A 17,438-nucleotide genomic window follows, 5' to 3' on the forward strand; every position below is an offset into this window, starting at 1 on the left:
GTTTATGTGTCTTTGCCTGTTGGCAGGACTCCAGCGTTCTTGTATCATTAACTTCCCGCAGTGGGCACCCCAACCCGTCAGCGATGCATCCGTTGCTAGGTGCTTGGATGGGACCGGTGGTCGGAAGTCTAGACCCTGCATAATGTTGGACAAGTCTATCCACCAGAGAAGGGTCTCCTTCACAGTCGCCGGGAGTGACAATCTGACCCGATGCGCGTCCATTGTGTTGTCGTACTCCCGTAGGAGCCACAGCTGCAGGGGCCTCATATGAAGGCGTGCCCACAGTATGACACTCACCGTTGCTGCCATGAATCCAAGTAACCTGGAGCGGATTGAGTCCAGGATTGCTCCGAGAAACTTTATCCTCTGGGTAGGTTGGAAAGTCAACTTCTCCTCGTTGATGTATAGCTCTAATTTGTTGAGGTCGACAGTGAGCCAGGTGCTGTGAATGGCTTCCTGTTCTGTACTTGCTACTATCAGCCAATCGTCCAGATATGGGTATATCTCTACCTCCCGAGTCCTGAGGTGGGCGCATACGGGTGCCATGCACTTCGTAAAAACTCGGGGGGCAGTCGAAAGGCCGAAAGGGAGCACCTTGAATTGGAAGATGTCCTCCCCTATAATGAACCGGAGGAAACTGCGATGATCGTTGTGAATCGAGACGTGGAAGTACGCATCTCTGAGGTCGATTGCTGTAAACCAGTCCCCTTTGGAGAGGAAAGGTAAGATGGTTGCTAAAGAGCTCATTCGAAACTTTTTGGGCTTGATGAACTTGTTGAGTTCCCTGAGGTCCAAAATAGGACGGAGGCCCCCATCTCGCTTCGGAACCGTAAAGTATTCAAGCAAATTTCAAGCAAAACACGCAGGATTCAACTACGTGAGCTTCTCCCAAGCACAATAAACACAACGAATGTCCATCCGTCTGGGAGATCTTCTGTCCACAGGATGAACACTTTTTGAAAAGTCCTGTTTGTGCCATAGGCACTAACAACTAACTAAGAATATAAGATTTTATTTTTTTTAATATAGAAACGACAGAAAACTGGAGAGGAAGAAAAAGGAAGAAAAAATGACCGTTTCCAGCTAAAGGTAAGTGTACCTAACTAAGAAGTCTCCAAGAACGCTGTTGACCACAGGCGGTTGAAGAGAACTGAGGAGATAGGGCGGGAAACCCTGAGCATGCTCAGTGGACGGTGGGGGAGGGGTTCCCGCCTAAAAAGGTTTTCAGTTAGTGAAGTTTCCGGAGCTGGCCCTGCGCAGGCGCAGAGCCCATATGTGTGATGCACAGAGACCACGAAGAAGAACACCTAGGTTCTGACACGCACAGCCCTCTGGTGCTAAGAGACTAGCTTCACAAGGTTTTTTTTTTAAAAAAAGAAAAACATACAACACATTCACCTATTGAATCATTTAAAGCTCCTGGAGGAGGAGGAAAAAAGAAACTGCTTACAAAAAACTGAAAGCTGTGTAACAGATTCCTCAACATAAATACTGCTAATTAACACAGGGATGGCAATCATATGCCTTACTATATTGTTCCCAGGCCCATCAAGGGAAACAGGAGATGAAGGAAAGGATGCATTGTAAACAGAGGATGGGAGGACAGATTACTCTCCCCATGATACAACTAGAGATGTCACAGAGAAATCTGCCAATGAATCAAATGAGTTCAGATTTCTATGATTCCAATCTACAGATCCTGCAGCAGACCTGCTTTTCCCGAATTGCACAGATTCTGCAGGCTTGTGGACCAGTTTTTGTTTTGTTTTTACTTTCCAGAATTTTATGCAAATTTAGTCATAGAAAAATATGTAAAATAAAAAAAACACTGGATGAAATGTGCATTTCCTCCACAGGCTAAAGTGTGATAATGCTAATTTGGGTGGGGGAGGGGCATTTGCACATTTTGGGGAGGACTGAAACAAATCCAATTCCATCAATGAGCGCTCAACTGAATGAAAGACACATGACAATCCATGAAATGCAGATGGATTGGATTTTACATGCCTAGATTCAACAAATTTATTTAGTGCCACTATGTTAGGTGATGTTCACAGAACAGCAACGGACACTGTCCTGCCCCCTTTGTTGTCTCCTCAGACGATTCTCTAGTCTCTTCTGCATTATGGACCAGGATCCAACGAGCCACAAGCGGAGCTCCATCCCCAAATTGCTCACAGGAGACCTGAACATTTATCATTTAGATTCAAATGAGAATAGAACAAACAGGTTTACAAGGCTTTTCCTTACAGTTCTGAAGGTCTCTGTTTCTTGCTGCATGTCCTTGAGTTTTTTGTCACATTCTAATTGAATTGCTTTTTTCTGCAATTCCAATTCTTCTAAGGCTAATGAGTCCTGCTGTTCTTTTTCTTGTATGATCTGTAGATGTTCACTCTGGCACTTTTCCTGTGTCAAGAATTACAACTTTGTTTTTAAAATACTGTATAGTTATTGATTTATCAGAGGCACTATGAGCATTGGCTTTTTGTTTTTCTCAAGTCCACATTTGGTAATATATAATACAAGCTAACTGATTAAAAATCCATAAATTATCCTAATTTTAAATGTTCATATAACACCAAGGAACCTGAAAGTTATGTTTTTGTGTGTAGAGAGTAGTAATTGGAATGAAGAAATGGCAGCAATAAACTTAGACTTGGGGGTGTTAATCTATTGACCCTTATCTAACCTTATATACTATTGCAGATGGAGATGTGAAGGAAGCAGGTCCATTCTACCGGCCATGCTGAAATACCTGCCCCATGAAGGCTCCTCAACCCTTAACTGACACCACCAGGCATCCCAGCATGCTGTGCAAAGGTAGATGAGAGGGGAAGGCAGGGCCATTCCACCAGTCCCACTGAAAGATAACTTAATTTTTGCTTTTCCCTTCCCTTTTTCCTTGTTTGTCATGTCTTTTTAGATGGTAAGCCAGTAGGCAGGCACCATCTTGTTTTACTGATTGCATGGAAGCAGCTCTGGGAGCCTTTTTTAGCTGAGGAGCACAGGATAAAAATACAATAAATAAATACATAAATAAATAAATAAATATGCACATATGGCAAATAGTAATAGGGCCTAGGGGACAGGCTCCAGTGTGAGAAAACTGCAACCTCTCCTCAGCACATCCCCCTTTACCTATCTTTCTATGGGGTGTAAAATGTTTATTCTTCTGCTATTGGGTGGTTTACAAATGTGATAAATAAATAAATATTCCATATGATATGTGGAATAAATCAGGCCCATATCTGAAATAGCAATAATATGTGCTTTTGAGTCTTGCTATTTACTGTTTTACTCTGTACAGCACCATGTACATTGATGGTGCTATATAAATAAATAATACTAATAATAATTTCAGCTTCACATTACAGTGATATCTGGACAATATCTCTGGAATCTCTAGCTTATGTAATTCCTATGCACTAAGCTTGGGGGGTGGGGGTGGGCAGCGTTAAAAATAATACCACAACTAAATTAAACAAAGCAAATAGATAAGTCTCCAAAATCCTCCAAATGTGGCAATGGTATGATCGGAATTCCAGAGATATCCGTAGAACACCTGCAATTGACTGTAATGTGCTGCATGTGGGGCTTCATTTGAAGACTGTTTGGAAAGTACAATTAGTTCAAAATAGCTATTGACTGGGACCAGTTGGAGAAAAAACATCTCACTAGCATGAAAAACTTAACTAGCTTCTAGTCCATTTCCAAGCATAATTCAAAGCGCTAGTGCTTATCTTTAAAGTCCTATTCAGCTGAGAACCTAGGTACCTGAAGGAACACCTGCCAAGCTGCCCATGTATTGAGATCATCTTCAGATGCATCAGGTGCCCCTGCCATCCATGATAAGGTGGGTGGCGATCAGATAAAGAACCTTCAGAGTGGTAGCAACCTTCGCTAGGGATTTGACAGCGATGACAGGAAAGACTTTTTCTTCTTCCCCAGGTTTTTAAACGTAGTTTCCTAACATACTGTTATTTGCTATATTTTATTTTTAAATGTTATTTTGTATTTGTAAGCCACCCTAGAAGCTTTGCTAAAGAGTGTGCATAGAGAGAGACATATTGAAATAAATACATGATGTAGTCTGTAGATCACTCTCCCCTTCACACTATTTTGTTCAAGTTCACAAACACCAAGATAAACAGACATGTCTGCTTCAGCCCTCAGGGATACTTACAAGAGCTGCTTTCATTTGTTCCTGGAATGCCTGATCTTGAGCCTGTAGCCTATCATTCAACAGCTGTTCTTTGCTAGCTAATTCATTTTTATGCAACTTCTCCAGCTCAGTAATTCGTTCTTCTGAAGATTTCTGCAAATTTAAAGCCACAAATATAAGATCTCAAGAAATAGAAGTGCTACTGTGCTATACTGCTGAAAGGAAAAGGAAAATAGGAAATGCAATTGTGACTAACATAATGGGTTAGATCTAGACTTAGTCATAGTTAATCACGACTAATCTAACCCCAACTGATTTCAATAGGTCTACTTTAAATGCGATTAAACCTGGATCCAACCCATTGCTATCTTGCAAGAAATACTACTTGGTGCATTAAAAATAGACCCAAAGAAAGAGTTTCAATTAAATCACAAAGGCTGCAATGCTATTCAGAATTACCTAAGCGCAAATCTCATTGAACTTAACTGGGCTTACTTCTGAGCAGACGTGTACAGGACTGCACTGTAAATATTTAAAACAGCTATCTCCAAACTGGTATCCTCCAGATATTTTGGTCTACAGCCACCATAATCCTGACAATTGATTGTGTTGGGTGGGACCGATAGGAGTTTACACTGCCAAATTGAACAGCGTAAAGCTTGACTTCTAATCAAACTGTTAGTATACTTATTTCTTCATTTACAATATTTGTATATTGCTCCACAACCAAAGATTTCAGAGTGGTGAACAGTTAAAATAATTAATATTTTCAAAAAGAAAGAGTTCTGATAAAACTGAGTTTTGATAAACTACTCAAGGAAGGCTTCCTGAAATAATGATGCACTGGAAGGCACTGGAAGCAACACAGCTTTGGCTCCTGCCTGACTTCCAAAGGCAGAGAATTCCATTGGATGGGGGCCACCATAATGAAGGCTCTTTTTCTGGTGGTCTCCAATTGGGCCATAGGTCCATGCGGAACAAACAAGCGCATGACCTTTGATGACTTACTTCTCTCCCACACATCCAAACACACAGGGAGATTGAGCTCTGCTAATATTAAGATTATATTCTAACTTTATACTCAATTACCATTTGTACTGCAATTCCAGACCTGCATTTACCTTCATAATATTAACAACCTCCTGCTTTACCCTTGTTAACTCCTGCTGAAGGCTCACACGCTCTTCCTCACTTGCTTTTTCTACAGCCTTGATCTTTTCATCCATTTCTGCTTGCAATTTCTTACGTACTTCTTCAGTCCTTTGGGCTGTACTGAGAGCCTTCTCAAGCTCTTCAAATGCTGTGGAAAAGGAGAAACAAGATGTTACGTATATGAAATAATACGGCAAAAGCCCAGGGCAGAATTACATTCTCTGATATGTAGGTCATGTTCTCATTGAATTATCTAAGGATAAATGATGAAGCCAGTCCGGAAAGAGCAATTTGGCCTCATGTTGACACAATAAAACCCAGAAATCAAGGGACTAAGTTCTGCTTCCTATTTAGTGTTTTTTAAAAAAACAAAATATCTCAACTGTACCACTTAAGGGACTGAACAAGAATGTTGTATGAAAAAGGGAATTCACCAGCAATTCTACTCAAGTAATGTTTGATTAGCAATTCTCAGGTGTCACTAAGTGAAAAATGACTGGAATGCCAGTGCTTTTATAGGAGTATGAGAAGTTTCTTTCCATAAGAATAATGAACAACAATACTGTCATAAAACTTTAATATTTTATTTTATTCCAGCTCAACTAATGTCATTTTAATGTCTTTATTAGACAGGTCAAATGCTGCTGTATAGATTTGGATTTAGCCAGTGCAGTGCATAATTACTGGGGAAATCTACTGAAAATTTGCTATCATAACCTTAGTTTTCTTTTATTCCATGCTATTTTAACGGATGCTTTAAATTTGGTTGGTAGCTGCCTTGAAAGACCAGATATCAATGTTATTTTTGGCATAGTAAAATCCTCAACCAGTGACCTTTCTATTAATTTCTATGGGAAAAATTCCCCACTTGAAAAAAAGGAAATTACCACATTAGAGAAATTGTTTAAATAGCATCTGTAACACAGTAACTTCACATTCTTCCACAAGGATGATGTTCCATGCAGGCACTTCACAACAGATCAGTTTGCTCCAGGGATGAGCCTTCCAGTGCATGTTTACTTAGAAGTCGGTCACACTGTTTTTGGTGGGGCTTACTCCCAGGTAGTGTGCATAGGATTACACTCCTAGTGATAGATTTAGCACACAGTACTATAAAAGATAAACGTATAGCAAAGCTTCTAGTGCTAAGAAACCCTTGCAGAAACCCATATTTCATCCTTGTGCAAATGTCAAAATCAATGTTTTGATTTCACTTGCACAAGTCGTCCTGCAAGTCATTATGACTTCATTAGGTTAGATGTCACTTGCACTAGTCATGCTAGTTGTTCTGCTAGTGGTTGTGCAACCACTAGCGGAACAATGTCAACTCCTGCAATTTTCCACTAGCATAATATCGGATATAAACTGTACTTCTTTTATAGAGCAAATTCAGAAACTGCCGTATAATCAAATACTAAGCACTGCCTTTAAAATATGGCACTGTTAATGTTAATACCAAATTAAATTCATCCCCCTTTTAGCTGTATACTCAGTCACTCCTATGACATAACAAGGGCTGTCACTGGGGCAGGGTTGTCATAATACTGTTAAGACTGCTAAATTTTACAAAGGTGGGAAATTTACAAATTTTACAAAGGTGGGAAAGAGGAAATTATTCAATATGAGAATGCCGTTTTTGGTGGCAGCCCCTTGTCAACTACAATGTGTACTTTTGCCATTAAGCCCTAAAATTAACATAGGACTGGCAATGAAAGATCATACAAGAATACATTAAACTTCCATGTCCCGCAGGACTAACTTTGTAACATATACCTGTTATAGTAATGTATGTGCTTATATTACTAAATGGAACCCAAGTTAGATACAGTTAATAGTATGCTAGAGAGTGAGTGAAAGGTAGGAGGGGCTTGTGTGTGAGGTACTCTATAGTTACCATATTTCTTCGATTGTAAGATGCCATCTATTGTAAGACACACACTAATTTCAGTACAACCAACAGAAAAAAAAAACCTAAGACACAAGACGCACCCCATTTTTAGAGATGATCATATGGGGAAAAAGGTGCATCTTAGAATCGAAGAAATAGGGTATATAAAGAAAAATCTGATAGTTAGTTGTGGGGATAGAGTTTAGGGATTGAAGCAGCAGCATCTAGTTAGTGGGGTTAGTGTATAGGATTTTAGAAAGGGTAGAGTAGGTAGGGATTTAGGACCAAGCACTTTGTAATTTAAAAAATCTTTTGTTTTTAAAAATACAAACTCTCACATGTCGACTGACTTATTAGGCTACCATTATTAAATCTATTTCCCTGTTACTTCTCCTGTATTGAGTTGAGGCAACCAATAAGAACTAGTGTCGTGTAGTGGCTAGAGTGCTGGACTGGGAGTCGGGAGTTCCGTGTTCTAGTCCCCGCTTGGCGATGGAAGCTCACTGGGGCGACTTCGGGCCAGTCACAGACTCTCAGTCCAACCTATCTCACAAGTAGCCCTGGATTAACCTTTAAGAAATATAAGCCTGTGTTTAGGGCACCAAGGGAAGGGGGGCACCACAGAGTACCGGTACCATAGGTGTAGCCATCTAATTTTAAGGAATTCCAGATTCATAGAAAGTATCTAGCAGCATATTCTTTGTATTTTTTTTCTTTTTCCCTAGTTATAAGTAATTGGCTTATATTGCTTGCTGCTATTTAGTGTTAAATATAATAAAAAAAGTTTACAGTATATTTAATATAGTTGTGTGTTCTGCTGTGGGGGGTGGCCTTGAAGAAAACTGGGTTTTTAATTTCTTACTTCACCTTCAGCACTTATTGGGTCTTAATGTCTTGCTGGCGAAGCAATGGAAGGGCCAAGGGGGCACCATTATTGGGCTGTGCTTAGGGCATCAGCTGGCCTTAATCCGGCCCTGCTCACAAGATTGCTGTTGTGAGGATAAAGTGGAGAGGAGCAGGAGGATTGTGTACACTGCTTTCCTTGGAGGGAAAAAAGGCGTAATACAAATGTCATAAATAAAATTAATCAAATAAGGCATATTGGATGTCCTGGAATCCAGAGAGAGAGAGAGGGTTGAAGCTTGGGTGTCAGTGGGGACAACTAATCCAAGTGAAATCAGGCGTTCCTGAGGGGTTTGCTTCTCAGTTTATGAGGTAGAAACTGAATTAGGTTGAAACCTGGGCAGGTCTATCACAAACTTCTAAATGGTTGAGTTCAGCAATACACAGGACTTTTTCTTCTTGTTAGCATTTTGTGATGTAGAATAGATGAAAAGGGAATACACATATAGATCTGTAGGAATAGTAACCAGAAACTTTTCCAGCATATACTAGGACTACTCAAATGCAGTAACCCAGCAACATGCAGCTGCATTACCATATTTACAAGCACACAACATCAGGAAGAACGCTAGGCAAGCAGAAGGATAAATGGCAGAAGAAAAGAGTATGAAAGGCAGAAGGAAGCAGCACTTCACAGAAACACATTCTGTTCTCTAAAAGTAAAATTTTATGCATCTCAGGCAGTCTAACATATAAGCAGGAACACATGACATTTCTATTCAAGGTAGCTAATTCTAATGCAAGGGGCATGTGCCAGCAATGAATGAATGAGTGTACTTATGAAATTACACCAACAGGTGTCCAAATTCACCTTTTATTCAATGTTCCTCTAAATATGTCAATATTTAAATATTGATTTGAAATGTAAAATCCATCCTGAAACACTGTGTTTTTCTTCCCTACACCTGCAGAGTTGTTTCCTAGTCAAAGATGCTTTAAAACATTCTCCAATGTCTACTGGGGGTAGGGGTGAAACTGTTTAGCTAGGTATATAATGGTAAGTTATATTTTCATTGAACTGTTCTTTCCTATCCTGGGGCATTTAGGAATGTTTCCCAAGGTTCAAGTGGAATCTGAGGCCTACATTTCACAAATAGCAGATGAAGTGGTAAGTACGTGTTCTTGACTGTGCCACATGACTGGGATGAATCCAGACTAAGTTAGCAACGTGTGGTTCCCATTTCACATGGATTTCAAAGAGAAACAAGTGTGATTAACTCAGTCTAGATCCAACACATTGAATCCATTTTTGTACAAAAAATAAAGACCTGCTGCCCCCACAAGCAGACTGCAGTGGTCAGTCAAGAACACAGTTCTCACCAACTCATCTGCTGTTCTTACACAGCATACCAAGGATACAGGCCTCCCGCTTCATCTGCTGTTTGTGAGAATTAAGTGTGTCATTGCTTATATTTAAGAGTTTGAGATCAGGAAGAAGCTTTGTTGGGTTATCAAAATTCCATGTTGTGGATTTATAAAAGACGGTCTTATGTATGGAATAATCAAATATAAAAGGATAGTATCTTTTACTGGTCCAACTCTTTTTTAAAGCAGGTCATCAAGCTTCTGAACAAGTTGCACACACAGGTTCTCCGTCAGGCATAGATGATCTCAGTAAAAGTATAAATAGGATTCTGTGATTTTATACATGAAAGCCTGTTATCTTATCAGCTGGACAAATAAAGGTTCAGGGAAGTTCAATTGATATTCACCTAACAAAGAGGTAGCTCCTGGCTCAGACCAATCCAGTAAAGAAGTATCCCAATCATTTTATTTCTCTAATTCTGTAGGACAAGACACTACCAGGCTGCAAAATTGTGCCATATGAATTGATGCTGTGCCAAGAAGATAAAGTAATCCAGATACATGAGTGAGCTGTATAGACACAGACCACAAAATAGTATTCTGAGAGATCTTAATAGTACGTACTCTTTTCTCTGCTGGAACAGGAAAGAGATGTGCTTAATTTTCCATTATTTTTAGAACATTATTTTTAAAAAATGAAGACTTGAAATATCAGCCATAAGCCAAGACCTTGTTCTTGGTCCAATCTGATGAAAATGCCTATGTGTGGTTCGAAAGCTTGCAAAAAAAATATTTTTAAAAACATCAATAACTAGAGTTGGTACAATAAAAGCTATTTTACCTCTTTCTTTTAAGTTTCTCATGCCATGTTAACTGAGGTCTTCAACTATCGCATCATCTAGTGGTGACAGCTGAAGAAAGCAGCATGGAGCCAAATTATGCAGACTGAGAAATATTCATTTAGTCTGTTTCAAGAAATATGCAAGAATTGCTAGTGCAGAACTGTAACAAAAAAGGCACCTAGTCAAAATAGTAGTGTCCTTCATTTAATCAGCCTACATTGGTAATGACTTTGGACAAATATCTGAATACAGAAGAGAGTTTTTGTCTATAAATTAAAGAACCTTTAAGTTATTTTAGGGAATATAAACTTAACATGCAAAGAAGAAAAACTACGAGAATTGATTGGAATGGTTATTTTATGTAGTTCAAACACCGGTTAGCCCTCACGAAGTTTTGTAACAAAAACTTTTAATACTGAAATAATGCCAATGTTTTAATTATGAGAAATGCAAAAGGTATTACATAATCACAATAATTACAATGAACTGTAAAACAAAGCCAAATATTCCAAGGCATTAAGAGATTGAATAGCAATGATCTGAAAGCACTCCCTTTTGATTTTGCCTGAGAAGCACAGAATTTACTTTCTAAAGCTCGCTGCAAGCAGCAGTTGAGTGATGTAAGAAAGGGATCCCTTACCCCAATCCTGTTCATACAAGGCTTGGGAAAGGCACCATGATTCACTTATTGGCATGTGTGGATGCACAAAAATAAGATGCTTAGTGAGACTTTAAAACAATACACTCATTGTTACAGAACAAAAAGGTGCAATAATCCTATTACATATGAACTATTATGGTTTTATTCCATTTATTTTCAAAGTTTGAATTTCAGGCATATAGACTCGTTGCAAGAAGACTTGTCCATTACAGTACTAACTGGTTTCTCAACCCTAAAAACACACTCACTGAGTTGGATCCAGCATTGGACTTCTGCAAAAGGAAGGGCTCATCTCGCAGAAGTTCCCTTCCCACAATTTTGGGAGGTCTCCCCTCCCACCACACCACAGCTCACCCCATTCAGCAGGGTCACCTGACTTTCTGGGTAGCATTTTCAGGGGCTTGGGCTGCTGTGGGAAGGAGGAAGCCTACTTTCAGCAGCACAATTGATCCAGTATAAATCTGAATTCATCCCACAGAAATTTTATTTATTTATTAAATTTAATAAACACCTCATAAAATTAATTTCAGAAATCAAAGTAAGCAGTCATTAAAGCAATAGCTTTGTGGCTCTCAACAATTTAGAAATAGAAGCCTATGGGTTCAATCCTAACTTGGCCTTGAACACACAGAAAGGCTCCCTCTGTCCACAGAAGACTTTTCATCCAGTGAAGGGATCCTGCTAAGAGAAGGTAAGAGGTGGCAATTTTCACTGATTCCCCTCTTCCCCGGCAGCTTCCACACACTGTTCCAGAGAGTTCCAGAGTTTATTTTCGGAGGGTTGAAAAGGCTGCAGTGGAAGGGGAACTGGCAAAAGTCACACCCTGTGAGTGGAACTCTACTTATTGGATGCTCCCATCAACAGGAGCAAAGACTGGATCCAAGCCAATGGATAACAATAGGTTGTATTTGATAATATATTAAAATGAAATAGGGGAGATAATTCTTTAAAACGTTAATCTAATATTTTGTATAAAAAATACTTCCTTTAAAAATTGGTCTGCATGTTTTACATTCGTCTAAACTCCAATGCACTTTTTAACTTTCCACTGGAGTACCAGAAATGATTAAGTTTGGAGACAGGTTGTTCAATGGAGCAACTTGGCTCTTAAGAGAAACTCAGTCCTGTGCAGGCATAACACTGTCTCCCTGCCAGTTACAGATTGCAAATCAGCGTCATCCTGGCCTCCACCATAAACTGTGGTTAACAAGTCATAGTTTCTTTGTAAACCAATCAATAAAACCATGGCTTGCAATGATTTATAAACAATAGTTATGAGAAAACTTATTTTGTATTAGCACAGGGATGGGCTATCAGCAACCCTTGGCCAATATGTGGCTCCCCAGGGCTTTTTTGTTGTTGTTGCTCCTGCCAACCCAAAATCATTTCCACACTGCCAAATTTCAGCAGTGAATAGTGGCAGCAATTAGAAAGACACATTTCCACACACACCTTATTTTGCAGAGAAAATACAGCTTTTACTAATTGCCAGAATTCGGTGGCAATTCAATGGCAACGGCAGGTGTGCAATTCCCCCATATGGAAATTGGCTCTGGAGCCCCCACACATATTGCCCATCTCTGTATCATGAGTGCACATGTAAGACAAAAACATGGTTAATACTGTGAAGAGAACTGCTGCTCTTCAGTGGGGAGGCAAGAAGGCACATTTATGAGGCTGGTTTCTAATTGCAGGGAATCTGCACCAGGGCCTAATCTACACCAAGCAGAACATTCCACTATGAAAGTGGTATGAAAGCAGTATATAAAAGGCAGGAGCCACACTACTGTTTTATAGCGGTATTGAAGTGCACTGACAACTGTTGGGGCCCATGGACACATACCATATACCGCTTTCAATAGTGCGATGTCCTGCTTGGTGTAGATCAGGCCAAAGTCTCAGTGGATATGTTTTCCCCCTCACACAATGTTTGATACTAGAAAGGAATTTTCCATGCACCTTTTCCCCACTGGGCTAGTTATGCTGTACTAGCATTGGTTTATGCTAGCGCAAAGTCATTTGTGCTAGCATCAGGACAACGCTGGATACTACCCCTGGTTTTCACATTAATCAAAATGAGGTGGTTTCAATTGTATAGAACATCCTAGCCTGCACGATAAGAAGAAAATACTTATCACCAATATTTTAATGTAAGAAACGAGAAAAGTCGTTTGGTCTGCCAGCCTAGCATAATCCCTTATTTCTGCTTTTATTTCTATACTACCTGCTGGGGGATGGGAGGGTCAGGCTGGGTTTCCACTGAGGACAAGAATCTGGAATCAACATGATCTTTTGAAAGCACACAGACACCCCAATACTCACTACTCTTCAAACAATGATTTTAATTTTGATGGTTAGGGAAATAAAGCTAATGGAATTATTATAATGGCTGGTGACAGAAGTGCAAACAAATAAAAGCCCCCCCACAAAAAAAAGTTTCCTACTCAAACAAGAGACAACAGCCACCATTTCTTACCAGATTTTTCAGACTTTTCCTTCTGTTCTTTTAACTCCTCACTTTGCATAACAACCTGCTTCATGTGAGCACGCAACTGGGCAATTTCTTCTTCCTTCATTTCCAGTGTTTCATGCATTTGCCGTTTTGTTTCTGCTATTACCATGCCCTATAAAATAGGTGATTACAGGCAGCAGAAGTACACTGTGTGAATATCTAAATGTAAAAGCTCCACTCAGAAACAGGACAGAATCATTTTTATGCAACTTAGATCACCACCTCTTTGTTGTCTTAAGAGCAAAGCGGAGAAGTGTTGTGGGAAAGAAAGCACCAGCAAGAATTAAGGCAAATGTACAGCAACTATAACCAAGGAGAGGGGAAGAGGATCTCATGGAGCTCTAAAGCATTCTGCATTCAGTCTGTGCATAAACAGCCCAATTTCCATGTGAGGTCAGAAGTCATGAAGAAGAGCAAAATTATATCAGTTGAAACATTTATATGCTGTCTTTAATCAATGATTTCAACAATTAAAAAGGGTAATTTACTCAATATAATCATATGGCATTCTGAACTCTAGATTACTACTTTGTACCACAATGCACAGCTCTACAGGTCATCTTGGGGGTGCCAGGTGTACCTTGCAGACCCATGTGACTGACTAGTATAGTAATAAACCTAGCACAAGTTTCCACCTTCTGTAAAACATACTTCTGTTCATAAATAAACTTTGACCTGATGTAATCCTGCATAGCTATAACAAAAATAAACGTAACTACTTAAACATGTTTGAAAGTAAACTATTTTGAGCACCAATACAGTGTAATGAAAAGGCTGTGATAATTTTGTGAATCGCACATTAACAGGAGTTAGCACCAATCCAAAATTGTGGCAATTTAAAAATACACTGTGCTGTTTACCTTATCTTGCTCCAGCTGTTCTATCAAGTTCTTGGCATCACGTAGCTGAGTAATCAATTTGGTCTTTTCAGCCATATGCAGATCCTATGAGACAGAACAAAATGAACTTTAGAAAAGTTTGCCCATCCCAAAGTAACTCTTTTCCCCCCAATACCCAGCAAGGCTTTCATTTGGATATTTCTTATAGGCAAGTATATTATGGCTAGCTCTTCACAGGAGATGAAGGGAGATAACTCTGGGAAAGCTTTGCCTTAAGAAATACATGTGTTTATGCTGAATGCTGATTATATATGGAAAAAATTGAAGAGACTGGCTTCCTTCTTTAATTATATTAATATTTCAGACTTTGCAGCAATTAGTGTATTTAATTTTATATTATTATTATTATTATTATTATTATTATTATTATTATTATTTAAAACGACCCGGTTAACATGCAATGACAGCCCATGGATTAAACAATCCATGGATTGCTGGGAACGAGTGGGGGAGAGAGAGCCCACATACACACACACCTGCCACTTACTCTTTTACTCAACAACCTACGATTGGCCCATTCGTAGGTTGAGCATGATGTGAAAACCTGGCTGATTATAGATGGTTGAGTAAAACTGTAAGTAAAATTCTAAGTAAAATGTGTCCAGATTCTTCCATTGTAACGAGGACTGTAGCACTGGTCCACATTTTGTATATGAAATCCCAGTGGGTTCAACATCTACAACTTTTTCACTACCCTCATGCCTCTACTCTGACATTCACAGTATGTCTATGGATATCTGACATCTTTTGCTATGTGATTTGAGCAAAGCAAGTGTTTGTCTTGCATAAGTTGATACAGTAGGCATTATTTTTCAGTACCTTCATTTTCTCTAGTTCCTGAAGTCTCTCATCTAGTTGTTCCTGCAGTGCCTCCTTCTCACTTGTTAGCTGTGCTGAGCGCTCTTTATGTGATCGAATTGTTTCTTTGCAGCGATGAAGCAAGTTCTCTTGACGTCTTACTCGCTGAGTAAGAGATTCTAGTGTTTGGGCAGAATCCCCATCACCGCCTAGAAATAGCAGAAAATTATGCCAGGTTTGACAATTTAAATGTGATCACCTAAACTACTTGGAAGCTTGCATGGAGGTGCAATTGTATGAACTAAGCCTCCATGTAGGGGCTTTCACACATGGTTGCTGTCACTGATGCATTCTATATAGCATAAAGATCAGGTTCAGATGCTTTGGCAGCTCATTTTATTATTTTGTTTTATTTATTTACTACATTTCTAATATATTTACTACACAGGCCACAGATTGCCCACTCCTGTTTTAAAAAGCACTTGGTCAGGAGTCCAGCTATTTCAGTGCAGCCTTCCCAGTCAGTTACTGGGAAGAATCATGGATGGACCCCCATTATTTGGGGATCCATCCTGTAAATTCATCATGATATGATTTTCAACCAAGTCAAACTCTTGAAAGTTTGCATTGGTACAAAATGTTTTCTGGATAATATAGTTCTTGATGAAGAAATAGAAGGAAGAGTATACAAGGCACAGGAAATTGAAGCAAATGCGTGAAATAGCTAGAAATTACCCCCACCCTGTGCTCTCTTTCCGTCATAGTGACTGTGCTCCAGGACTAGCCTCAATGCACAATCTGCTCTCCAAGCCCTTCCCAAGATGCTTCTTTCCTCCCCATTTTTTTAAACCCTGAAGTTTCTTTTCTTCTGTTTCTTCTTCCCAGTAGCACTGGGACCCCAAGTTGACCAATTTTTGCAGCTTCCCTCAGAAGCACAGCCCAACGCAGCTCAACCTAGACAATCTTCACATGTCTACGGCCTAGTCATCTGTGCATCACAAATCTGTTTAGCCTCTGAGCAGTCTATAAAGCTAATTTCCCCACCATTCGAACCCAGTTCATTTCACAATTGTTTCAGTGGTTTACTGGACATGATTTTGTTTTTAATCTATGAACTAATCACAATATTTTAGAATTCTGCAACAATTGTTTTACAAGCTATTTCCCCCCAAAGTAATCATTGTGTGTGCTTTTTATTCCTATGTGCCTAATAAAATTCACTAATAAGTTCCAGTTCCTAAGCAATGGGAAATTAAAGGCCTTGCCAACCAAAACGTTCTCATGGCATGGTCTGAGGACACATAATTCAGCAACATTGCTGGAGCTAATCAGGTCTGAGCCTGATCAGTGCCTAGATGAGAGACTGCCTGGGATCCCCCATGCATGACAGTTTGAGTAGCATGCCAGAAGAAAGGTGAGATATTAATGTACTGAATAACAAAAAAAATATTTAAAAATCATTGTAACATTCTCACCAGAACGCAACCTGATGACTATTAAATGTTTGGACCATTAAATTTTTCTGATTACAGTAATATAACCTGCCCAACCTACTCTGTATCAGTGACATTATAAAAAGGAAGGTAAAGCCAGCCAAGCAGAAGTAGTCCACATGAAGAAAACAGTTCTTAAATACAAATTTAAAGCACACATTATCTAATACTTTATTAAACAACAGTTAAGGCTTTTTTTTTAAAGGACACCAACCTACCAGAACTCCCTGATTGCAGGGCATTCTCTGTATTTATATCTTTTGTTGGACTCTGAACTTGTGCTTGAGTTTGAACATTTGGATCAGGTAATTCAATACTTATTTGGCCATTCTGCAACCGTTGTTTCAGTAATGATACCTGCATAAGCAACAAAATAATATTGATCTATTCAGCTACTGTGACATACATTTTTCCTCATACTTTCCTTTCAAAAATGGAAGGGAAATAATTTTACACTATAATTTGATTTTCAGTTTGATAGACCTAAGAATTGCTTCTTGCTTTTTTTGTTTGTTTATTAAGCAACTAAAACGAGAAATGGATCCTTGCCTAACATTACCCTTGCAAGCATATAGTAAAACATCAGCAGCCTGGCTCACACCGCTGTTTAGGGTTTTGGTTTTTTGCTTGTACATCAAGCCATATTATTGCTACTATTGAATGGCTTAGTGCCAAGAGCATGCTAGGATTTATTTTTTCCCTTGAGCACATGAATTATAAGAGCTAGGGTGAGATCCTAAGCATGTGTACTTAAAAGACTATTCTACTGCGTTCTATCGGTCACACCCTAGAGAACTTGTATCGGGGCTTCCTTCTGACATTA

At 39.3% G+C, this 17,438-nt stretch overlaps 1 protein-coding gene across 5 annotated transcripts in view; it reads right to left on the reverse strand.

Annotated features, from left to right (window-relative positions):
• GOLGA4 (golgin A4) overlaps positions 1 to 17,438 on the reverse strand; it is a 63,727-nt gene that overhangs the window by 25,117 nt on the left and 21,172 nt on the right. For 4 of the 5 annotated variants that reach the window (XM_063129910.1, XM_063129917.1, XM_063129902.1 and 1 more), the window contains 7 exons: positions 16,834 to 16,972; positions 15,144 to 15,331; positions 14,286 to 14,369; positions 13,390 to 13,537; positions 5,284 to 5,462; positions 4,184 to 4,315; positions 2,251 to 2,406 (listed from right to left, as the gene is read on the reverse strand). In XM_063129910.1, coding sequence (XP_062985980.1) covers positions 2,251 to 2,406; positions 4,184 to 4,315; positions 5,284 to 5,462; positions 13,390 to 13,537; positions 14,286 to 14,369; positions 15,144 to 15,331; positions 16,834 to 16,972 — 1,026 coding nt within the window. Of the gene's footprint in view, positions 1 to 2,250; positions 2,407 to 4,183; positions 4,316 to 5,283; positions 5,463 to 10,892; positions 10,948 to 13,389; positions 13,538 to 14,285; positions 14,370 to 15,143; positions 15,332 to 16,833; positions 16,973 to 17,438 lie in introns of those variants that run through there. The other variant, XM_063129931.1, reaches the window with a different exon arrangement.

This window comes from Elgaria multicarinata, chromosome 1 (assembly GCF_023053635.1).
Source record: "Elgaria multicarinata webbii isolate HBS135686 ecotype San Diego chromosome 1, rElgMul1.1.pri, whole genome shotgun sequence".
NCBI lineage: Eukaryota > Metazoa > Chordata > Lepidosauria > Squamata > Anguidae > Elgaria > Elgaria multicarinata.